The sequence below is a fragment of the Protopterus annectens genome, chromosome 4.part0 (assembly GCF_019279795.1).
Source record: "Protopterus annectens isolate FY-2018-M chromosome 4.part0, PAN1.0, whole genome shotgun sequence".
NCBI classification, from domain to species: Eukaryota; Metazoa; Chordata; order Ceratodontiformes; family Protopteridae; genus Protopterus; species Protopterus annectens.
Genome location: NC_056733.1, coordinates 704,217,178 through 704,243,060, shown reverse-complemented (window position 1 = coordinate 704,243,060; position 25,883 = coordinate 704,217,178). Strand labels below are relative to the sequence as shown.

Genomic DNA, 25,883 nt, shown 5'->3' with positions numbered 1-25,883 from the left:
GTAGTCTTTTAAAGCATAAGTTCTGTTTGAACAGAGCAACCAGGCAGGGGTGTTGTCACTTTGCATTATGCAAGAGTCATTGCCAATAAAATAAGGGACTCATATTCAGACATAACTGGTAATGCATCAGGATGAATTAGCCTTATTTGGATATGCCCCCCTTGGAATGGATTTGTCCAGACGTGAAACTACTGAATTCCCCCAGGGAACTTTAAAGGCCCTGAACAATATCTCCCATATGGACCACCTCAAAGCAGTCTCACTGTCAACTATATACCCACATGAATTGTTTTGGCAATCTCCATATCTATATTGATGCACGTATGCATTAAAAGAATTCTATTAGAAGCCAAGGCTATGGAAGACCAAGAAAAAAAGTCAGAATATGGAAACTTTACAGATAGCAAGGCAAGTTGAAGTGTTTCTAGTCCTGACAAACAGGTCAAGCATATTTCAGCCAGAGAAGTTGGACAGTTTGTATTTGAAAATTTGAGAGAGGAGAGCAAATGTCAATTGGATAAGATGTCTCTCCCCACAGAACAAAGGGAGATATTTTTACAAATCAGTAGTACCAACCTATGCTGCTGGGGCTCATGTAAACAGAAAAAGTGAAAAGGCATAATCAACCCAGGTGGGGTTTAAGACTAGGATTTTAGGAAGCAAGCCCTTAACAATAAAGTAGCTGAAAGTAGTCAAACTAAAGACAATGAGAAAGATTTTACCAAAAGGGATGACAGCAAACAGCAGCATACAATGGGCAACAGAGGGCTAAACATACAGAAGCAACTACCAATAACTTATTTTGCCACCAGTTCAAATGCTGAACCTGTTGTCGCCAGATGGTTTGGAGTTTCTGTTGCTGTAATGTGTTTTGCAAGTTCAACACCAGATAACTGCCTCATTCGGGTTATTTTTCATTTGTTCCCTAACTTCCTGATCTGGTATTTTATCACTACCTAGCAGTTTATGTCATCCAAAAGGGGAGAAAAAGTCAGTGTGGGAGGCAGATTCCCCATAAGGATTGTTACAGTGTCTTGTTTGGGTGTTTCCCACATCCATACCTCTTGTAGTATCTTTAAGGCATTTGTGCCCAAGGCACTGAGAAGCTATTTTTCTTCTCTGGCCATTTATCTGGAAAAACCAAAGACTTAGACAGTTGTCCCGGGTACAATGGTGAAATCCTTTAACTCGGAGAGACTCCTGCTACATAAGAAGGCCAAGAAGTCACGGGCAGATTCCTTAGCTGTCCAGCCACCAGACATCCCTCTAGAATCTGGTGATAGCTCTGGAGGTAATTTGGTGTTTTACACCAGATTCCTCTGCCATGACCCTGCCAAAGGCTGGTCTGGATCCCTCTTTTCACACATCCTCTGAGGGTTTACAGGCGTCTGCTCTGGATGTCAAGGGGGAACTATAGTTGCTTATCTGTGAGGGTCCTAGAAGGATTCCACAAATATTGGTCAGGGAGGACATTCCAGGTTCTCTTCTTGAATCGCACCATGGGTCAGAGCATCTGGTATTTGTTAGAATTGATATCCCCTCTAAGAAAAGACAAAAGTTAAAGCATGTTTTGGTGTCTCCTGTGAACCCTCAAAGGGAATGGCAGGAGTTTACTCAGGGCTTGTTCTCTGCCTTAATGGCCCTGAAACCTCCTCAAGGGGTTTCAGTCTCTGCTCCTCCTTGGAGCTTGACCCCTTCTAAATGGTTTAGGAAAGGAGACTTCTGGTGAGGGGTCTTTGCCCTATTCTTCCCAGATGCATTTGCCTTTGGCTTACAGTTCTGATGAGGACTATTAACCCTGAATCTCCTTTCAAGGAACTGTCCTTTGAGGACATAATTGCTAGGATGATGGAATTCTTAAGTGTGATTCTTCTCAAGTGTCAGATATTCAGAGGAGATACTATGAGTTGCTTTAGGTGGTTACTCCTAAACCTTCAGCAGTTCCTCCTGTGTTGGCTGCCTTGTTGGATACTTTCATTGCTGCTTCCCAGTCTCCTGAATCTCAACCTCCTGCTCCTAAGAAACCGGATTGGAACCTTATAGAACCTGAGGTCTGACTCTTATTTAAATGTCCTTATGCTTATCCTGCTGTGGTGTCAGTCTCTTCTGACAAGCCTTCTAAACTTTGACCTTTGGATAAGGTTAGCAGGGCAATATAGAGAACTGGCAAGAACGTTTACACTGCTTCTACTCTGGCTTTTAGGGCTATTAATTAGACCCACATGACCAGGTATGCTTTGGCCTTGATTGCTCAAGCTTGTCAGGTTCTCTACCCTCCCTGATTCTGATGGCAAATCCTCTGCCTTATGTTTTTTTTGGGGGGGTGCTTTAAGTGTCTTGCCACTTTAAGTGTAACTATGATGCTGCTGACACCTCTTCTAGGGCTGTGGCTTTTGGGTCCATCATGTGGCATTAATTTTTGGCTTAGTCTTCAGTCTCTTCCCGAGGACATCAAGGCCAAGCTTTTGGATACTCCTTTGGATAATATTCATATTTTTGGGTCTGCTGCTGCTGACTTGTTTAAGTCTCTTCAAGAGAAAGGCAAAGCCTTGAAAGACCTTAAACATTTGCCTTTCCTAGCCCTAAGTTCCAAAGAAATTATTCTTCTAGATCTGCTGTTGTTCACAGGCAGCCCCGCCAGGCCCCCCTCTGCTAAGGCTTCTGATTTCTGTGTCCCAGAACCCTCCTTTATCTGATAAGCCTGTTGCCTCCCCTGCTTTAACAAAGGGCTTTTTGTCCCTTTGGCTCTCTTGGTCTTCCACATTGGAGTCTCATCACTTCACACTCTTGGGTTCTTTCTATCTGTCAGTGTTACTTCAGCAGATACTCCTGTAGTGCAACTTTCATTTCCCAGAGGTCCTAGGGTCCCTGTTGAACTAAGTTACCATTGAACTTGTCATCTCTTCCCAAGTCAGATGGGGTTTTTATGGCAGGATGTCCCTGGTTCCTCAAAAGGAGAGCACTTAAGAGACCCGTTTTGGATCTCTCCCAGCTCAACCTTTCTCAAGATTCCTTCTTTTTGAAGGCTTAACTCTTCAAACAGTTTCCTCTTATTACCCCAAGCTTTCCTGGTGTCCTGGGATCTGAAAGATGCTTACCTTCATATCTCTATTTACCTTCTTCAGGAACTTTACTATTCTCTATCTTCCTCTCATTTTAAATTCTCTACTTTGCCCTTTGGCCTCTCTACTGCACAAAGGGTATGCACAAAATGCCAAGCTACTGTGACTGCCTTCTACACGCTCCAATGCATTCATATTTTCCTTATCTAGATGACCTGTTGCTTCAGGCACCTTCTCCCAGTCAATTATTGCAGGGTCTACAGTTCAACATGTTTCTTCAAAGTCCAGGGTTACCATCAACTTCCAAAAGTCCGTCCTGACTCCCTCTCAGGATCATGTGTATCCGAGTTGCCAGATTCAGATGATGCCAATATTGGCCTCTCTTCTGCCTCCAGAGTTTTATAGGTTCATAGGTTCATATGTGTTTACTAGGCTAATGACCACAAGGGTATCTTTAAACCCAGCCATGCATTCCACATCTCTGGCAGGTTCTGATACCCTTCTTAAGTGTACACATGGGCCTGGGAAATGAACCATTTACAGGTTACCTATGTCCATTAGAGACATTGGTACCAAACCAGGGATAAATTTCTGGTTTCCCATCCAATTGTCCAAGCTGCACTCAAATTGGGTTAGGGAAGATCTCCGCTTCACATAGATGGGGAGCCTGTTCCATGGATGTGGTAGTCTCCGGGATACATACCTATCTCTCCAGCAGGTCCTATTTATATCACAGGCAAGGTTTGAGTGTTTAGAATGGTTAATTTTGGTGCTGTTTATTTTGTGAATATGCAGGAAGCCCAAAGTGGGGGTCTGACAATGCCCTGTATGCCAGGCACAGATCTCCCCTCAAAACCCTGTAGGAGACAGATTACTGGGATATGGCCTTGAGGCAGTCTGCATAGGACATTTTACTTATGCCCTGTATTCTTTTAGTGAGGAACCTCTGCGGATGTTCCAGTTGTTGGATTTGCCTGGTTAGGTACATACCAAAGGGGCATTGTACATTATGATAGGTCTGATTAATGTCGAATTCACTGGAACAATGACTTCTTTGGACTTGGATGCCATACCTTTGTTTATAAGTTGCGCAATATAGAATGATTTCCTCACCACTGTAGACACATAATGGCCAGAGGCTAGATTACTATCCATGTGTGTCCCTAAGTCCCTGACTACTGGGTCAACTCTAAGGGTGTGCTGTCGATATAATTACTGGGGTGGATGACTTCCCAAAGGATACTATCATGCATTTAGCATTTAGTTTTAGTCCATGACTGATTACCAGTTGTTTGTCTGTGTCAGACCCTCCTGGTGAACATTTGTCAGTGTGAGATTTAATGACAGCTCCTAATTTGCAATCTGCAAATTTAATCAGCCAGTGACCACTTACATTGGCCTTGACTTCTGAGAAGTAAATGCCAAAAAGAAAAAGTCCAAGGAGTGATCCCTGGGGGACTACTTGTGAATGACCTCTTTGTAGAGGTGGAATCCCCAATTCTAACTTCCTGGGTCCTATCTGTGAGCCAGTTGGCTATCCACTGGGTGACATACTGGTTTGTACCCAACCTTTTGAGTTTCAGTGCCCAAGTGGGGTATCTTGTCAAATGCCATGGCCAGGTCAAGGTAGCCAGTGTGAATGATTTTGCCCTCATCCATTGCTTTGGTGACCTTCTCAAAGAGGCCCACCAGGTTAAGTAGGCCCTTGACAAAACCAAACTTGGTTGGGTCCAGTGACTGGAGGTTTACTATATCTGTTGATCATCTCCATGATAATTCTTTCCATGGCTTTACATGTAAGACTAGTGAGACTTACGGGTCTGTAGATAGCCCACCTTTGTGCAAAGGGATGACTGTTGCCTTTCTCCATTCGTGAGGCACAAAGCCTGTTTGGAGGCTACAGTTAAATAGTAATTCCAGAGGCCCTGACCTTTTAGAAGGCATCCTGGGATATTGTCTGGACCCATTGATGCAGTGTTCTTGGGCTTAGAGAGAGCATTAAGGACCTGTTCCCTAGTGATAGCAGGGGAGTTATATTTGATGATATTTCCTGAAGGAAGGTTGAGAGGGAGAGAGGGGTAAAGCTGGAGGTGAATTTATCACCCAGGAGGTTTGCTATATCTTCTGGCTCAGTATAGGTGTCTCCATTTACAATGAGACATGCACACAATTGTGCATTGCCTTTGAGGTTGTGGACATAGCTAAAGAATGCTTTGTGATTTTCCTTTGCCTGCGAGGCCAAACTTCAGATTTGGCTTTGGTAGATATTTGTTCTCCAAGTTGTTTAGTTTGATGAGGGTGCTTTTATGCTGCTGGGTGCTGCACCTCCTAATTTTTGCCATGATTTTCTTCCTTCTGTTATACAGCCTATTGATATTGTCATTCCACCAGGGTGGCTTGTGTTTTCAGTTAGTTCTGTACTCCTTCCTGGTGGGTACAGCTGCCTCTATGTAGCTTTTTGTCATTGACAGCCTTCTTTCAGTCTTCCCCTGACTGCCATAGCAGCCAGGGAATTTCTTGGGTCCCAGGATTTATGACTTCTTCTATTCCAATGCTCCCTGTTGCCAGACTGCACATCACAATCTGACTTTCAGTGTAAAACTCTAGTTACAGCCCAGATGACTGGGTTCTATTAGCAGCTTGGCTATCTGAGGAACTGGCAGTGAGGCGAGTACCAATGTCAAGGGGAGAGTATCCTTCATCGTGGCACTCCTTGAGGAGATGCATGGTACACAGAGGAAGCACCCCTTGGATTACTCAGGGATGGGGAAGGGACAGAATATGGTATGTCAAATCCCTTCCCCTCATAGGAGCATTTTGAGACCCTGCCAGGACACCAAGTTCCAAGTCACCCCCAGCTCAACACGTGAAAAAAAAGGAAGGAAGGGCTGGTAGACATGGCAATGGGAGTTGAATGCCAGAAAGAATAAAGCATGAGTTGAGAGAAAACTACAAAGCCAAACTGTCACTAAGATAGCAGTTAAGCAAAGACGTGGAGAAGCCAGGACTTCAGTTCAACTTGTCCACAGGCTGAACCCCTCTAGTGAGGGTCCTGTAATGCAGTGCACCCTACCAGTCACAGCAGAGTATGAAGCATATGGATAAGTTTTTCAAAACTATCTCACTTAATCATGTATCCATGCTCTCATTGGTTTTATGGTGCAGTTCAAAGTATTCATACCATGTATTTAGCTGGCATAGACACCACTTCCAACAATGCCATTGGCATAGACACCACTTCCAACAATGCCATTTAAGAAATATGGTCACTGCTTCCTTCTAACCTCTTGAAAAAGACTGCAAGTCTAGCTATTCTCTGCACTTAAATTATCCAGACATTCAACACTGCAGGGTCACTCATGCAGGAACACAAATGCATGTGACACTTAGTGCAACTCAATTGAGGCCTATTTAACCATGTACTCCCTATAGACATGGCACTTGCATTTCTACTGCTGTGCCATCTAGAGTTACAAAGGACCTTTTGTAAGAGCTACACACATGAACCACCAATTCCACTATTAGTGCCACAATCAATACCAATTTCACAATTATTTAGACTACACAGCTAAAGCTTTAAGACATTAAATCATGGTGAACTGCACTGCAGTATTTGCTACACACACCAACACCGTTCAATTCATCTCTTCAGTGGCAATAACATAGAAAACTGAATGCAACATTAAACATTTAATGCGTTTAAAATCTCTATCACAATTTGTGAAAGATGAGAAATTTTACAAATCATATATAAAAAAGGGTGATAACCAAGTGGGAAAGTTAATCATGTTACAAGATAATCTGAAACGCTGCAAGACAAAATGGATGGAAAGTTTAAGACAGTCAGTAACCCTGACCAATATGCCCACTGGTTTTATTCAGGCATTTTTGTCCACTTGTAATTAAAAGCCATTAGTAACATTTTTATTTGAGAGGTAAGCCATTCTCATCAGTACAATACAAGCATAAAACTCATTAGCAATGTGTACAGGAATCATTCAATATTCCTCTGGAAGAATTTGAATGTTACTGTGGTTACAGATACCGTTTCCTGTGGTGACAGTACATGATTACAGAAAGCAGAATAAGGTACCCTTCCAGCCTGCACATTCAACAGGCACATCAATAAAATGGATGTAGATCCTAAAGAAAAAAGGAAACATGGTTATAAGCAAAAGACACATTACAAATACAGTCCAACAGAGTCAATAAACCTGAACCCAGTTTATAATTAAACAAGTACAGAAGGGAGAATCTCCTGGATACAAGTCAGCCAATGGCAGCAAAGTACACTGTATGTAAAGCCCCAGCATTCCCCACTTGGGTCACTAAACATACCTTACAACATGTCAAACTAAGGAAAAGAACCCTGTCCCAATCACATGATGGGAGACTTAGATGTCCACGTGGCATCATCTACAGTTCAAACACTTGAATTCAATAAATCCTTTCTATGGGAAAATCCTTTAAAATCTCCCCTAGTTGTTAAGCATGGTAGTAGAGATGCAAAATCTATGTGCATGCTATGGTTGCCTTTAAACTAGCATTATGAGTTGATCAGAGCCCTCTGATCTTAAAAGTGCAGAACATTTTGGACCACATATCCAAAGCCACCCCCTCACCCCTAACAAGCAAGCTTGCTCAGAGTATGGAGGAGTTATGGTGAAGTTTAACAACCTCTCAAAATGTAACTAGGAATGCTGAGGAAAGGGCAGTCTAATGTAATCTTCCTTGGACTTTGTCCACCATTTACACCTTTAATGGGGGGAGTTGAGTATGATTGTCAGATTTAATTTCAAAACCCTTGTCCCCTCCACACACTTGGAGGACACTTCAGAATGCAAACCAGGCTGAGGAGAAAATGTTTACCCAGGAAAAATTTCAGCCAATGGCAAGCTGAAAGTTACTCAACTTCTGACAATCACAAAGCCCTTAGATAAACTTACCAAGGAAACCCTTCCCCACTGTTCTGAAAAAGTAACAAAAGCTCAGGAGCAGTAGAAAAATCAGGAGACTGTTAGCTAATAAAAGATGGGGAAGACTAGCAATGTTAACTAAGTTACAAGTGTCGTTTCCATAAGAAGTTTGGGCAGAACTGTGCTTCAAGTGGTGGCCAGTATGACTGATAAATGGGACATGAAAGGACTGAAGATGTAGCCAAGTGTCCTGAAGACAAATGCCTGACATTTAAGAGGTATTTTTAAATATGGGGTCTCCATGGCTGCTCTGTGCCAGAGTTGGATTAAGAGGGGCTAACAGAGCTCCAGTTCCAGGCCTACATGTCTAACATAGACCTGTTTGTGTACAAAGAAGTTATGTACTCACCATAACGTTCCATATGAGTAGTTATACTTCATTTTTCTGCAACCTGTGGGTATTCAGATCCATATTGGATCTGAGAAAGCAACTTTACAAGCATCTGCTCCGAGCTCCAAGCTCATCCCCCTTGCCCAAAACACACCACCATCTCCTGCCTTCCCTCAGATCGAGTTTGCCACAACTCAAACTAATCAGCAACTCAAACTAGAATAAACCACACATTATTATCACATGAGAAGGTTTGGGGGAAGGAGGGTGGGAAGGTTGCAGAAAAATGAAGTATAACTACTCAGATGGAACTTCATGGTGAGTACATAACTTCTTTATCTGAAGTAGTTAACTTTATTTTATCTGGAACCTGTGGGACAGAGTCCCCAGCTACTTAGACTCCTGGGAGGCCCTCATAGAAGGATATTCCTGACCAGGTGAAGACAAACCTTTGTCTTTGTAAATTTGCAAAATACATAGTGTAATCCATCTAGCTACGGAAACTTTGGAGATGGCCTTACCCAAAAAGGGCTTAGAAAATTACACAAATAACTGGTCAGACTTATGGAAGGGCTTTGTTCTGTGTAAATAAAAACAAAGTTGTCTATGAACATCAAGCAAATGCAGTTTATATTCACCCTTGTTCTGAAAATTTGGGAAGAAAACAGGCAGGTTAATTGTTTGATTAGTGCTTGATTCAGAAGCCACTTTTGGTATGAAAGAAGGGTTTGTACAGAGAGAAACCCTGTCCTTATGGAATATCAAGTAAGGGGGCATGGCAGACAAGACCTGAAGATCGGAAACCCTCCTAGTCAATGTAATGGCCCCTAGGAAGGCTGTCTTCCATGATAAGAACTTCAAATCTGCTGAAGCTGCAGGTTCAAAGGAGGGAGCAACTAAGGCCTGGAAAACCAAAGTAAGATCCCAAGGAGGAACAGGGTTCTTGACCAGAGGATGTAAAAGAAAAGTGCCTTTAAGAAAAGCCTTACACAATCTAGAAGAGCATTCCAAACAAAGTCCTATGCACGGGGGACTGCACGGCCAAAACCATATCAGCAAAAACAAAAATTGGCCAGCAAAAGCAGACACGGATGCTAGAATAGATAATAAATCCTTTATTCAAAAAAATATTCAGACCGGTTTCGGCAAGAATTGGCTTCTTCAGTGTAGGACAAACATATAGTGCCCTGTTATCAAATGTAATATATACATAGTATAATCCAATAGGCAAACAGAAGTCATGAATATTAATGAAAAATGATAAAGTGAAATCCCAAAACTGCCATGAAGCCTAAAGCATTCAAAAAGCTTGAAGAATGAACAAGTGTAACACTTGAATAAAAAATCAACAATGTGAACAAATGCAAAAGAAAAAACATATAAATATGAACCAATGACTAAAATAATAAACCATATGGTAATACATATTCTGAGTTACATAATGAATGATTCAGATGATGAATTATAGAATGATCTGGACAAATATGAATGAATAGTAGAATAGCAAACATGACTAGCATACATATAATGTATGAATAATGAATAATGATGAATACCACCAAAAAAATGTAATAATAATAGACCAAAGATAATAAAACCATAGATATAAGAGACATGAGGCTAGACATTAACTGTTCGTCGATGTATAAAGACAGAAAAGCTCCACATAGTGGATCACTACAGATGGTCATTGAGGCCAGGAGGAAAAAGGCCCCCAAGGGTGACAATCCAATATTTCTTTTTATGATCCAAAAGACCATGCCAACCCTGTTTGTGACTCCGATCGCCCATAACACGATAAATAATCATAAAAGTGAATTTGGCTTGTGGATGTTTGAGAGTATGTTGGTACAGGGCATTAGTAGTTTTATGATTTCTAATATCACTGCGATGTTCATTGATTCTAGATCTGAGGGGCCTGGACGTTTGGCCAACATAAAATGCCCCACAGTGACAGTTGGCAAGGTACACAACCCAATCACTACCACAATTACCAAATATTTTGATGTTAAATACTTGACTGGTATTGCGACTGGAAAAGTCCTTAGATTTATTCATCAATGAGCATGACCCACAGTGACCACAGGGAAAGGAACCCACCAACTCCACTCCATGTAATGTAAGTTGTTTATGAGTGGCTCCCCCACTACCTATGTGTTTGTAATGAGATAAATATGAGCCCAATGTTTTGCCCCGTTTGTAAGCAAAGCGACACTGTTGCCCCAAAAGTGACCTCAATTGATCATTGGCAAGCAAGATGTTCCAGTGTTTGTTGATGACGTTCCTTATCATGTTAATATTTCTACCAAAGGTAGTGATGAATCGAGGGGGAGCCCCCAATCTGGTATCCCGCTCTGTTTTGTATTCCAACAACTTATCCCTGCTAATCTGGTTGACCCGGCATCTGGATAAGTGGACATCCTGGTTATCATAACCCCTGCTGGTAAATCTCTGACATAAATCCATGCAAGCTAGATCATATTCTGCCCCATTTGAACTAAGGCGCTTGATGCGCATGAATTGTGACACAGGAATACTCCTGATAATGTGGCGTGGATGCATACTGGTAGCATGTAACAAAGTATTGTATTGTAGGTATTTATGGAAAACCTTAGTTGATAGTGTAAGGTCCTGATTCTTGGTGACTGTAACATCCAAAAAGTTAATGGTATTCTGATCATATGATAAGGAGAATTCCAGTCCCCATATATTACTGTTAAGGTATTCAACAAATTCGCGTAAATAACCCAAATCAGCACACCACACTAACCAGCAGTCATCCAGATAACATTGCCAGATGTCCATCTCAACCTGATAAATATTGTGTGAATTGTCATAAATCATGTACTCCTCAAAATAAGCCATAAAAAGGTCAGAATAAATGGGAGCGAAAGACGCTCCCATTGCTGTACCTTGCAATTGCCAGTAACACTGGCCTTGAAAGTAAAACACATTTTTATTGAGTACATGTTCTGACAAACAAATGAGTAGAGTGTTAAATCCCGGTGTGTACAGATTTACCCTGTTCAGCCAATATTGAAGAGATTGTAGGCCTGCCCAATGTGGAATACTGGTGTATAAAGCCTTGACGTCCAAAGTACACATATACCACCCTGGTTCTATCTGGGTATCCTGGATTATCTGTAGGGATTGGGTTGTGTCCTGCAACCTTGCCCTAACCAAGCCCAACAAAGGTTTAAGATATTTTGTGAGAAAGGCTGATAGAGGTTCCGTTAGTGATCCTAATCCAGAAACAATAGGTCTACCAGGAGGTTTGATTAAAGATTTGTGAATTTTAGGCAAAAGATATAAAATCTGTTGGTGAGGTTCTGATACAGTTAGGGATGATAGACATTTTTTAGTAATGATCCCCTCCTCAAAAGCAAGATTTAAAAAAGAGTCAATTTCCTCTTTAAAATGCGGAGTTGGATCTATGGACATGTGCATATAGCAAGTTTTATCTGATAGTTGTGACAATCCCTCCTGTATATAATCATCTGAATTAAGTACCACCACAGCACCTCCCTTATCAGCTGGGAGAACCGCTATGTCTTTGTTATTACGTAGTTGATCCAATGCCAACCTATCACATGTAGTAAGATTATTTTGTAACATAATATGACCATGATTTTCAAAATGAAGGTCCCTGCATACAGATTCCATGAAAATCAAAACATATTTATTCATGGGTGGTTGAAACACAGATCTACCAAACCTAAAATCATCCGATGTATGTGAACTGTCCTGAGCAAAAAACAATTTCAGATTGAGGTTGCGACAAAAAGCCTGAAAATCCTGAATAATATGATATTTGTGAGAGAAAAAAGCTGGTATGTAATTAAGGCCCCTGTTCAATAGGGCTGTTTGTTCTTCTGATAACAGGGTTCTAGAAAGATTTAAGACATTTTGATTTGATACCTGGGCTGTACCTATGTCAGAAAATTGTTGAGTAAACCCTGAAAAGAAATGTCCGGAGGTTCTTTTCTTGTGCTTCCTGCCCCCCCGATGCCCTGTGTCACATCTAAAGGGATGTTTTTATTACTTTTCTTTCTGTTGGGTGATCCCCTATCAGAAACCCCTTCACTATCCATACAGGAAGAGTCATCCCCTGATGTACTATTAAAGGAACTATCCCTATTTTTTAAAATAGATCTAGGCCTCTTTTTGGTACGGCTGGGCCCTGACCTTTTTTGATCAGTTTCAGCAAATCTGACTGATCGACTGAACTCAAAGGGTTTGCCCCTTTGATAATCTGAAAAGTCTCTGTGGAACTTTTTGATTTTACGTTCCTTAATGATCTTTTCATGTTCAGTCAGATCTTTTGATAATTTTTTAATGTTATCTTGATATTTCGGAGAGGATTCAAATTTGCTAACATCTGAACATAATGTCTTAATCTCTTGAATATTCATATCAACAATCCTTTCATAATATTGTAATAATATATTCACAAATAACATGGACCCCACCTGTAACGCTTCCTTCCAATCTTGATTTAACTTATCATCCGGTCTCCCAACTAGGGGTTGAAGGCGTATTCTAAGCCCCCTTGGGGCCATCTTCTGGGTAGAGTAGGCTCGAAACAATTTAAGATGCCATATATTGGATCTTAGTGTTTTAAATCCCTTAGTAAGGGAATGAAAGAACATATCACAATCTACGGATATGGATTGTTCAGTGGTGTCCGGATCATTGTTTGGTGGGGTGTTGATCTCAAAAACACCTATATCCTGCCTATCAGCACATAATCCGGACAAAATACTATCCAGGTCCATGCTGTGAATAAATATGGGTGGTAGCCCACACCACTAAGAAAGGATGAGTTATACAATGTGGTTTAGGAACCCCAAGCGTACCAAAAAGTGGATATGGTCCCCGTAATAATTGTATTCCAAATTTAAAAGGGATACTCCCAATAGATGGCACCTAAACCAAGCGAAAAGGGCAGGAAGCACACCAAAATTCCAAAAATGAGTTTTAAGAACAGATCAAATCCAATACCAGAGAATTGGCTAATAGACACAATGAAGTGTAATTAAAGCCAATATTATGGCAATAAAAATTACCAAACAAAATAGATCAAATCATTGTAGCCCAGTTTGTGGTTATATGGAAGAAAGTAAATTCAATACACATGAAGACAAAATAACAAACTGCCCAAGATATAGATAACTATATTATTGAGACCATTTATTCTGTGGAACCAAACAGTGGATGTGAATCCAAAAGGACAAAGCAATGGTTTACACCTTTAAAGATATTCTAAGCTGCATAAGAAGTAATGTTAGGGGCTAGAATAAAAATATTATAATATAAAGTCCCAAATTGGGAATATAGATTTAGTCCTGTATATATTGATGCCAATACAAGTAGTACATATATGACTCAACTGTCTATGCAATATGGTTGATCAAAATCATCTTAAGGACATAAATCCACTATGTTAATTGCTCTAATTAACAATGAAGCAAAACCAATATAATGATAGTAAATCAATATGTCCAAGAACCACCAACAACTCCCTATAATAATGATGCGAAAGTTGGCTATATGTATAAAATGCCTGACATTACATAAATTATAATAAAAACCCAGAAATATCAAATTGCAGCAAAATGAATGTTAGAATATAATAATATATTCGACCTATAGAAATAGCATTTAGGCTAAATTCAGTAATGTATATTGAATACCGTATGCCCAATGAAAAAACGCCACAAGTGGTCAAATAGAACTTGGCCTGGTAATACAAAAAATGTACTGAAATAGTGAATTGTCTTCCTAGAACAGCATAACTTGGTCAGCAATGAAATAAAAATTGTAACAATAATACCATGTTAACACATCTTAGGAATATAACCTGTTCTATAGTCATAAAGTCTGTATGTCTGTAAGACCCCAACAGACCACAAGAAAAAAAGAGAACAAGTAATATCACTATAATCCCCCCAAACATGATCACCTGATGTTATATAATAATTGAAAACATATAGATTCCAATCTCTGAACAAATCGGACCAACTGTATTCAAAATCATTAAATATCCTAGGTGTTCCCTAAGTATAGAGAAATCATACAGACTAGTAATACCAGACCTCACAAAAGTGTAAAGAAATATATGTGCCTGAGCTTCAACACATGTGGAATTCAAAAACATGAATTTGCAATTGTATAAACACAAATCACACAACCCACAGTATTAATAAGAAATGACAATGTCCGAGGAGACCTAAAAGCCTCAATAATCTGTCATGAATGTCATTCAAAAAAATATAAGAAAATATCCATGGAGCAACTGTAAGGTTAGCATAAGGTATACCCAACTTGACAAAACATCGAGCGTTACTCTTACGTGTTGACCCGTTGCCTGAATATGTAACAAAAACTAGGCGTGTACCCTCCAACTGATGATATGTCCCACAATGGATATAGTTCTCATAGTCCCAAACAACCATCCATAAGCCAGAAAAATGTTCGATGATGTCCCAACAATTCTTGATGAATTTAGATGAAAAAAGGTACAAAATGTAGTTCACGGTTACATTGAGTTCTTGATAAACACTAAAAAGTAAGACACATAGTCCCCGGTTGGTATAAGTTAAATTCCCTTAGGTGTATTCTCGTTCAACTCCAGCAAGCACAAACTGCGAATAAATGTAAGGAGTTTCACAAAATTTGCGCCAATAATGTAATTCACAGTTGCTCAGAGTTCTTAATAAACCCTAAGAAATAAGACAAATGGTCCCCACTTAGTATACGCTAAATTCCCTTCAGTGTAATCTCGTTCAACTCCATCTAGCAAAGACTAGGAACAGATGTACAAATGTTCACAAAACTCACGCCAATATGACACTCATAGTGGCCATGAAATGTCCAAAAAATAAATATTATGCTGAAATAGTATTCTCCCCGTTCTTAAGAACATCAGTAGTTTTTGCTTCCCCCTAGTTTCAAGTAAGCAATAGTAGGTAGAAAAAACACGTAATCCCCTGCGACCAAATCCGGATATCAAAAATTGTGATTCAGTTCACCACTGTCAAAAAGTGGAAAACAGTATCAGTTAGGCAAAGCGAAACAAGATGAAACTCTCACAAACCTGAAGTAAACTTCTTCACCAAACTCACGCCAATACCCAACTTTCATACTGAACAATAAAGTGCCCAGTATCACATAATAAACGGAATCCAATCAAGCGAAAACACAATTCACGATATATTTAGATGGTATTGTCCAAAGTTATTGATCCACAAATGGTAGTAGAGTCAATGAAAAGCTTACATATATAGCAAACCAGGGATTTTGGCCGAGACTGCATATCAAAGGCCTACTCAATTGCGTCAAAACGGCATGATCCACAAGAAACAGAAACCATTAGGCGACTGGCGTAAAACACGACTTCCATCAACAGGAACAAAAATAGTGTCCAAAAACGAAAACCCCAGAGTAAAAAGGAAGAAACTCTGCGGGTATAAAGTACAAAAAAAAACAAAATTATTATCAGCCTTGAAAAAGGGAGATACACATCCACTGCTCGGTCCCACAGCAAGTGTCAGTAGACCATTCCAAACAAAGTCCTATGTCTGCTTTTGCTGGCCAATTTTTGTTTTTACAATCTAGAAGAGGCCAGTGCATTCCCATTCTCGCCGACATGGAAATTCAAAATAGCTGCTAGTTGCACTTTCACAGTGGAAGAACTAGCCCCTTGCTGAAAAAATGCTGGTAAGAAATTCAGCACTGCAGATACAGGGGCTTTAAAAAGATCCAGCTTTCTCTGAGAAGCCCAAATAGAGAATCGTTTCCATTTACTGTGGTAAATCTTCCTAGTGGAAGACTTATGAGCCGCCACTAGAATAGTTTTCACTGAAGACGAAAGACCGTGAGTCCTGGCAATCAAGGGAACTGGAGCAACCAAGCTGTCAGCTTGAGGCTGTCCAGGTTGGGCGGACAGGTGCCTGAAGGATGAGAAATGAGATCCGGGCAGGGATCTAGAATCCAAGGAGGAGCTAGAACATGAGACCAGAGGAAGGGGAACCAAAGTTGACGAGGCCAGAATGGGGCAATGAAGATCACCTTGCACCCCAGTTGGCAAGACTTCTGAAGAAACTTTGGAATGAGTGGTAATGGGGGATAAGCATACAGTAGCCTGGGAGGCCAAGCATGGACTAGAGCATCTCTGGGGGGGTCCCCTGGTGTGGGAATCAGAGCAAAGAACTCATTGCACTTTGCATTGGAAGGAGATGTGAAGAGATCGCAACAAGGCTGCCCCACGCAAAGATCATCGCCTTTGCTATCGACTGTTTCAGAGACCACTCATGTGGCATTAGAATAGCCCGACTCAATTTGTCCGCTAAAATGTTGGAGCGTCCCGGGATGTGCATTGCAATCAAAAAACGGCTGGTGGAGATCACCCACTCCCAAACTCTCATGGCTTCGTGACACAGAGGGTAAGATCTAGTTCCTCCTTGTTTGTTGACTGAATTGCAATAATCCCCAGAGGAAGAACAGTGTGGAAGGCCTGCAACACTAAAAGCACTGCTCTCATCTCCAGAACATTGATGTGCAATCTGGTCTCAATCTGGGACCATGTGCCTTGGACCGTCCTCCCCAGATAATGCCATCCCACCCGAGCTTGGAGGCGTCCATGGTCACTGTGGCTTGGGCTGTGGATGGAACAAATAGGCATCCAACTATAATCTCCAGAGACTGGAACCACCAGAGAAGTGATGGCCTGCAGGCTTTGCTGATGTGAATTGGGTATTCTATGGGGAGATCCAGGCAAGACCACTGTACGGCTAGAGTCCATTGTAGAACACACATGTGAAGACGCACACAGGGGAGGATAGAAATTGCTGCAGCCATAGAGCCCAGGGCTCTAAGAACATCCGCCATCTTTGGTAACCTGTGGCAAAGAATTAGTGATACATGAGCCCTTAGACTCTGGACCCTTGGACTCTGGAAAACGTTCAGTTGAAGGGTGTCCAGCTGTTCCCCAAGTCCAAGATCTGTACTGGATTCAAGAGTGACTTGGGAACATTGACCGTACATCCTAACAGATCTGCAAGATGTAGGAAGAAGTCTCTGACTTAGCAAAGAAGACACGTGGTGGAAGCAGTGAGGAGCCACTCGTCTAGGTAAGGGAATACCTGAATCCCCTGAAGCCTTAGGTGAGCCGCTATGACTGCCATTACTTTGGTAAACACCCTGAGGGCTGTGGTGAGACCGAAGGGTAGGGTTCGGAACTGGAAATGACTGGTGAAGGAATCTCCAGGAGCTTCTGTGAATCTTGATATGCCAGTTAGCATCCTGGAGGTCTACTGAGCACATCCAGTCACATTCTCGAAGATAAGGTAGAATAGACTGTAGGGTGAACATCCAGAATTTCTGTTTGGCGACAGCCAGGTTTAAGGTTGACAGGTCCAAAATGGGTCTGAGGTCCCCCATCATTTTTGACACAAAAAAGAACCTGGAGTAAACGCCTGACCCAGACTGGTCAGGGGGACTGGTTCAATGGCTCATTTTTGAAGCAGCTTGGAAACCGCTAGTGCTGCCGTCTCCCTTTAAGTGGGTGGAACATCTGGGAGGCATTTTGGTTGGATAGGAGGGGCAACAAACGGGATGGTGTAACCCCTGGATATTATTTGAAGCACCCAATGATCTGCAGTTATGGACTCCCATGCTATTGGGTGCAATGATAATCTTCCCCTGACTGCCTCCAGAGTAGGACAGTCAGGCAATCCCTCAGGGCTGCTGTGTGGGCCTGTTTGAGAAGGGCTCCCTAGACCCAAAGTTCCTCTGACCCCCTCTGCCTCTGGGACAGCATCTGTCATGTCCCCTCTGCCTCTAGGGGATGAGTTGTTTTGAGAGTCCCAGGAAAACTGTGATTTCTGGAACCACATCTTCTTTTGCCCTCTCTGATTCCTGGAAAAGGATCTTTGAGGACTGGAGAAGCGGATTCCGATGGCAGACAAAGTCTTCACATCTTTTTCTCTCTGGACAAGGGTGTCACATATGGTCTTCCCAAAGAGAGAAGAACCATCAAAGGGAGCATTCATAAAAGACGCCTTGAAGGGGTCCGCAAACTGACACAGTCTGAGCCAAGTGTGTCACCTCATAGCTACGCTGGTCCCAGCCACCCTAGCTGATCCTTCCGTAGCATGAGAAAGGAGGTGCATGGACGTGTTTGACACTGATTTCAGAGTAGATATCTTCACGGAGAAAAGATGGTTGTTCTCCTGCGACAACTACTCTGGGGGCGACTCAGCTAATGCTGTAACTAGGTCTTGCTGCAGTCATATAATGTGTGCCAAGTAGTTCAGCACTCATATGGAAAACGTCACTGAAGAATACACTTGCTTCCCAAATCGATCCACCGTTCTGGACTCCTTATCCGGAGGGTGGACCAAAGAACTCTCTTGAGCCAGTTCCCTCTTGGTGGCTGCTGCAACCACCATAGCATCCACAGGGGATCCCTTATACCATGTGTGTCTGACAGTGGAGAGACGAAGGTGTTTAGGTATCGGTTCTATGGTGTCAGGCTTCTTCCATGCCCATGTGGTGATAAGATCCACTAAGGGATCCACTGGTGGAGACACCCAGGATACAGATGGGCTCATGCCAAAAGCCTCCAGGAACACTGATTCATCCGTAGAAGGTTTTGGGGCTGACCAACCTTCCCTCTGGTGGAGGATCTCCATGATGTCTCCAAAGCAGACATCCTCAGGAGGTGATCTGGGGGAACCTTCTCCTTCATCTAAATCAGTGTCTTCTGTAAGGGACTCAGGGGAGTCCAGGTGTCTCCTTTTGCAAGTGTGCTTACGAGGACCCTCTTCAGTGGAACTCTCTGAAGAGGGCTCATGAGTTATGAGGGGTTCCTCCGGGGGAACCGCCTGGGGCTCTTTTAGCACAGGCTGTCCCTGAGACAAGCTGAAGGGAGTCATAACCAAATCTGAGGGATTCTGTATGGAATCCAAGGAAATAGGCTAGGGTCTCAAACCCTGGGAGAAAACCCTCTCCACCACGTTAAACGCCAATGGAGAGCACACCCCCTTAGAACCCAACAAGGAGGAAGCTCTCCCTGGGTCCACCGTGAGGATCAGGGCCGAGGCTAGGGTGGCTGGAGCTCTGAAGGAACAGCTTGGATCCAACAAGGTCAGAGCCAAAGACACAGCCATCCCCTCGAGTCCGACTCCCCGTCCCCGGCCCTGAGAGTTGCTCGGATCTGAGCTGGTCAGATCCAAGGAACGCAAGTTAATAGCCGGAGTCGAGGTTGGAGGAACCATCGGTGCCGAATCCCCAGCCCCGAAGATCCTCAGATCCATATACCCCAAAAACCACAGGCCAGACTGGGGAAGGAGAAATCGGATGAAAGAATGGCATGGAGGTCCCCCCTCCAGAGGGAGAGGGGCCTGACAAGACTCCCATCTGGATTTGGGTCCAAATGAATCTCATCATCCTGTCCATATCCATTTCAGAAAGACTCCAAGTCAAGTGCAAGGAAGCAACTGACTCGGATCTGGCTGGTCACTAGGAGGATCTAGAGGAAGGCCTTGGCTCCATAGACCCCATCGGCTTCAGGGGAAAATCTGGGGGAGTGGTGCTGAGGAGAAACAGGTCTCGAGACCTTGGAAGGTGGGCTAGGGAAGGACTCCCGATCTGGAGACCGTTTACGAGGCCTATCCCCTTTCTTCTCTCTTTCTCTCCCTCTGTCCGCATCCTTGTGTTTTTTTGTCTCTCGCTTTCACATCCCCTTCAGCAGGTCTAGCGGGAGGGTGAGTCACAGCCTGAGGGGGGGGGTTGGGTGGGAGTTGAATAAGCCGAGGCCAAGGCTGAAGTATCCAAAGTAGCTGCTGGAAGCAGGTCTTTTGCTACCAATTTGGCCTTTCTATCTTTCAGGGCCCTTGGGTTAAATCCTGCACAAACACTGCATTGGGCAAACAAATGAACTATGCCCAGGCAAACAACACAGAGTGTGACCATCTGCTAGTGAAAGCTTATGGCCACACTCTGTGCATTTTTTAAATGTAGGTTTTGGCTGTTCAGACATCCTAAAACAACAGCAGCCACACCTAGAAAACCCAAACACACTACCTGACCATGCACACACTAAGGGAAGGGCCTACACAAAACTACCTCACAAAAACTATAATTTTTTTTTTTTTTTTTACAACTGATGAACAAGCATTAGGGGGAGGAAAAATGCCCACAGGTTGCAAATAAAATGAAGTTAACTATTTCAGATTGTATATTCTCCCAGACTAGCCTGAAATGGTGTGTTGTCACACCAAGTGACTGGATCCCTTTTCAGCTCAAGATACATAATCCAGCACTGGTTTATGCCAGTGATATTCAAATTTTAATGTTTTGTTTACTGGAAAATTCCAACTGGGCACACGGCCCATTTTCAGTGGTGGCAGAAAGAAAAGTTCCATACACAAAGTTATGGATGCCATCACATTTCCACATTTGCAAATACAAATATATTATACAGATTCAGTAAGAAGACATACATTTGTCCACAGTAAAACAATGATAGAAAAAGGCTCCCAAACATACTCAGTATAGCATTGGTGTTTAAACAATGCAAGTTTTCTACATGGGGTAAGGATGTCATGCCAACTGTCACCATCTCTTGATTCATTGCCACTCAGTCATGCCCAAGTGAGACAGGTTTTCTCAGAAACAATCCATCCTCTCTTTGCATGAAGTTACCTCTTGCCCTCTTTGCCCCAAATCTTCAGATTTTCTTAATCTGTTTGACCTTCTCTGCGGTTGGAGATACTTTAGCTTCTGCTCCGATGTCCTCATTTTGTAGTCCATGCCACAGTGTGCATCCTACCACCAGTCTAAGGCTCTTCATCTCCATCACCTTTAGCCTCAATCGCTCTGCGTTTACTGCCCAGGTTCTTGTACCATATAGTACTGGACACATTGTTTTGTACACCTTACGTTTCAGCATCTTTGGCATTCTTCTCTCACATTACCCTTGACAATGCTAGTTTGCTACAGTCCCTCTTATTCTACCTTTGACCTCCTCAGAGATACTTGCCTGTTCCACTTTACCATTCTATCTCAGTTCTCTTCTGATTTCCCCTCATTTGCTGCCATTACAACTATCTGTATTCAGTTTCATTCCATGTGCTTTCAGTTTTGCATTCCACTCCCCTAGACTTTACTGAAGTTCTTAGTCAGCCTTTAATGCCACATCTGCATACAGCAGCTTTATTGATCTATCCTCCCAAACATGTTTGCTGTAGTTGTATGAACAGTAGTGTGCTCAGAGCTGAACCCTGATGCATATCCACTCCCACTGGGAACTCCTCTGTGAGGCCAAATACTGTCTGTACGTGAGTCACTGGGTCCTTGTACATGTTTATGAGACTTCAGCTGCAGGACTGCCTTAAATAGCTTTCTTAGGACCTTGTCATATGCTTTCTCCATTGTCCAGTTGAACTCTTTCCTCATCTCTAACTTCAACCATCTGACTCTCTGCAAACATCAGGTCAGTTCTGTATCTTGATCTGAATGAGGACTGTTCATCTCACATCTTCCTTCTACTCTGTATTTATTTATATGCTGAAATATGTACTGCTTGTAGTTGCAAGACTGGGTGAGACAGAGTTGTAGCAGGCTCTAGTACCTGGTACCAGCTCCTAATATAGAACCCCATCCCCCTTCAAGTTGAGCTCCCCCAAAAAACTTCAACTTTTACTGCAGCCAGCAGAGGATCCTACAGCAAGAACCAAGCCATCCCCTCAGCTTGAAGAGGGAAAAGGACTAAACTACAGTCAACATCAAACTTCTTGTAATGGCGTTCAGAAATTCCCGTGCAGAAAAAATGCAGACTAGCACTTTGATCCTGCCACCAAACACTTTGTACCTGGGGCAGCTGCTCCTTCATATCTCTCAGCACAAGAAATCTGTACAAAGCTGGAAATAATGGCGGGCAAAGGCCCAACTGCTCCTATAAACTTAGGAAGTTGCTTGAATGACAGAAGTTGCTTTATATATTTCTGAAGGATATGAAGTATGAAACTCGAATATCTGTCATTTAGTATTTACTAACTTCAGTTCAAAGATTTGTCAGAAAACCACAAATGTCATGAGGAACAGACAAAAAAAAAACTGTAAAATATCTTGACATTCTGCAAAAATCTGGACAGTTGAGAGGTATGTCCTTTACCCCACCTTTTTATGCCTCTAGGGGTAGCCTTAGCCAGAAGAGGTGCTTAATGGCACTGCAGTACTGCAGTGATAACAGTAAGCTTTATAGAAGTGAAATTTGACTACTTATGTAACACTGCTAAAGTCTGCAGCTGTGTGGCTTGGAGGTTGTTGAAAACTGGGGAGTCGTATAGCAGGGGGGGGTGATAGGAGGCAAGCTTTGTCCTGCTACTTGTCAAGTATAGCCACTTCTATAACATAAGCAAACATGTTATGATCAGGGTTGCCAGGTAAAGATGCAAAGTGTAAACATGGTGCTTTATACATTGGTCTTAAGCTAACGCGGGAATTTTCCTAAGTTTAAATACTGGAATGGTAGCTCCATTTTCTACAGACTACTTTTTGTACAAGTAAAGCTATTATGTTTTCCATCAAGTAGCAGCAGGAGACTTGACAGCTACAAGCAGTTACTGAAGAATGCTCCGGCATTTGTACAAGCCATGATTAGTGGAAACAAGCATGAAAGCTTGAACTTAAAGCCTTTGCAGGTAGACGCAGCCCAACAGAGCACATTAGGGGTAGACTGTACTGTGCCTAGAAAGGAGGAAACCTGACAGCATGTAGTCTTTTAAAGCATAAGCTCTGTTTGAACAGGGCAACCAGGCAGGGGTGTTGTCACTTTGCATTATGCAAGAGTCATTGCCAATAAAATAAGGGACTCGTATTCAAACATAACTGGTAATGCATCAGGATGAATTAGCCTTATTTGGATATGCCCCCCTTGGAATGGATTTGTCCAGACGTGAAACTACTGAATTCCCCCAGGGAACTTTAAAGGCCCTGAACAATATCTTCCATATGGACCGCCTCAAAGCAGTCTCACTGTAAACTATATACCCACATGAATTGTTTCGGCAATCTCCATATCTATATTGATGCAAGTATGAATTAAAAGGATTCTATTAGAAGCCAAGGCTATGGAAGACCAAGAAAAAAGTCAGAATATGGAAACTTTATGGATAGCAAGGCAAGTTGAAGTGTTTCTAGTCCTGACATACAGGTCAAGCATATTTCAGCCAGAGAAGTTGGATAGTTTGTAGTTGAAAGAATTTGAGAGAGGAGAGCAATTGTCAATTGGATAAGATGTCTCTCCCCACAGAACAAAGGGAGATATTTTTACAAATCAGTAGTACCAACCTATGCTGTCGGGGCTCATGTAAACAGAAAAAGTGAAAAGGCATAATTGACCCAGGTGGGGTTTAAGACTAGGGTTTTAGGAAGCAAGCCCTTAACAATAAAGAAGTAGCTGAAAGTAGTCAAACTAAAGACAATGAGAAAGATTTTACCAAAAGGGATGACAGCAAACAGCAGCATACAATAGGCAACAGAGGGATAAACATACAGAAGCAACTACCAATAATTTATTTTGCCACCAGTTCAAATGCTGAACCTGTTGTTGCCAGTTGGTTTGAAGTTTCTGTTGCTGTAATGTATTTTGCAAGTTCAACACCAGATATCTGCCTCATTCGGGTTATTTTTCATTTGTTCCCTAACTTCCTGATCTGGTATTTTATCACTACCTAGCAGTTTGTCATCCAAAAGGGGAGAAAAAGTCAGTGCGGGAGGCATTTTCCCCATAAGGATTGTTACAGTGTCTTGTTTGGGTGTTTCCCACATCCATACCTCTTGTAGTATCTTTAAGGCATTTGTGCCTAAGGCACTGAGAAGCTGTTTTTCTTCTCTGGCCATTTATCTGGAAAAACCAAAGACTTAGACAGTTGTCCCGGGTACAATGGTGAAATCCTTTAACTCGGAGAGACTCCTGCTACATAAGAAGGCCAAGAAGTCACGGGCAGATTCCTTAGCTGTCCAGCCACCAGACATCCCTCTAGAATCTGGTGATAGCTCTGGAGGCAATTTGCTGTTCACTCCAGATTCCTCTGCTATGACCCTGCCAGAGGCTGGTCTGGATCCCTCTTTTCACACATCCTCTGAGGGTTTACAGGCATCTGCTCTGGATGTCAAGGGGGAACCATAGTTGCTTATCTGTGAGGGTCCTAGAAAGATTCCACAGATATTGGTCAGGGAGGACATTCCAGGTTCTCTTCTTGAATCGCACCATGGGTCAGAGCATCTGGTATTTGTTAGAATTGATATCCCCTCTAAGAAAAGACAAAAGTTGAAGCATGTTTTGGTGTCTCCTGTGAACCCTCAAAGGGAATGGCAGGAGTTTACTCAGGGCTTGTTCTCTGCCTTAATGGCCCTGAAACCTCCTCAAGGGGTTTCAGTCTCTGCTCCTCCTTGGAGCTTGACCCCTTCTAAATGGTTTAGGAAACAAGAGACTTCTGGTGAGGGGTCTTTGCCCTATTCTTCTCAGATGCATTTGCCTTTGGCTTGCAGTTCTGATGATGAGGACTCTATTAACCCTGAATCTCCTTTCAAGGAACTGTCTTTTGAGGACATAATTGCTAGGATGATGGAACTCTTAAGTGTGATTCTTGTCAAGTGTCAGATATTCAGAGGAGATACTATGAGTTGCTTCAGGTGGTTACTCCTAAACCTTCAGCAGTTCCTCCTGTGTTGGCTGCCTTGTTGGATACTTTCATTGCTGCTTCCCAGTCTCCTGAATCTCAACCTCCTGCTCCTAAGAAACCTGATTGGAACCTTATAGAACCTGAGGTCTGACTCTTATTTAAATGCCCTTATGCTTATCCTGCTGCGGTGTCAGTCTCTTCTGACAAGCCTTATAGGTTCATAGGTTCATAGGTTCATAGGTTTATACTAGGCTATCTGCCCTAAGGCATTTATAAGCCTAGCCCAAAGTTTTGTGGCTTACGCCACCCCTTATGTTAAAAAATACTGTGCCCATTAGTTTGTTGTGCTTCTGTCCAGCAGTGACACAGAGATGATTCCCGGGGTAAACCTATGATCTCCCATCCACTGGTCAAGATTTCTCTTGAACAGAGCCAGCGAGGTGCTCTGCCTCACATGGACCGGGATTTTATTCCACAGCATAGGGAGTCTCTGGGTGACAAATCTATCCCTCCAGCATGTCCTATTTATATCCGTGCTAAGGTTTAAGTCGCTTGCTCTAGTGGATCTGGTAGATTTGGATTTTTTGAGGTGGAGCATGTCCATTAATTCTGGGTTGGACATGGCCTTGTGTGTCAGGCACAGGTCACCTCTGAGCAGACGGTATGCGACTGAATAGAGCTGGAGTTTCTTCAGTCTGGCAGCATATGACAGATTTTGGAGTCTCTTTATCCTTTTGGTGAGGAACTTTTGGGGTCTCTCCAATTGCTGCAGGTGTTGGGTGAGATACATCCCGAATGGGGCATTGTACTCGATCATTGG

At 42.5% G+C, this 25,883-nt stretch overlaps 1 protein-coding gene across 1 annotated transcript in view; it reads right to left on the bottom strand.

The window, feature by feature from the left end:
* Window positions 1-6,739: 6,739 nt before the first annotated feature.
* Window positions 6,740-25,883, bottom strand: part of LOC122799549 (macrophage migration inhibitory factor-like) — a 64,470-nt gene continuing 45,326 nt past the window's right edge. Inside the window, exon 3 of the mRNA XM_044068678.1 lies at window positions 6,740-7,205. Coding sequence (XP_043924613.1) covers window positions 7,133-7,205 — 73 coding nt within the window. The 3' untranslated portion in view covers window positions 6,740-7,132. The remainder of the gene's footprint in view (window positions 7,206-25,883) is intronic.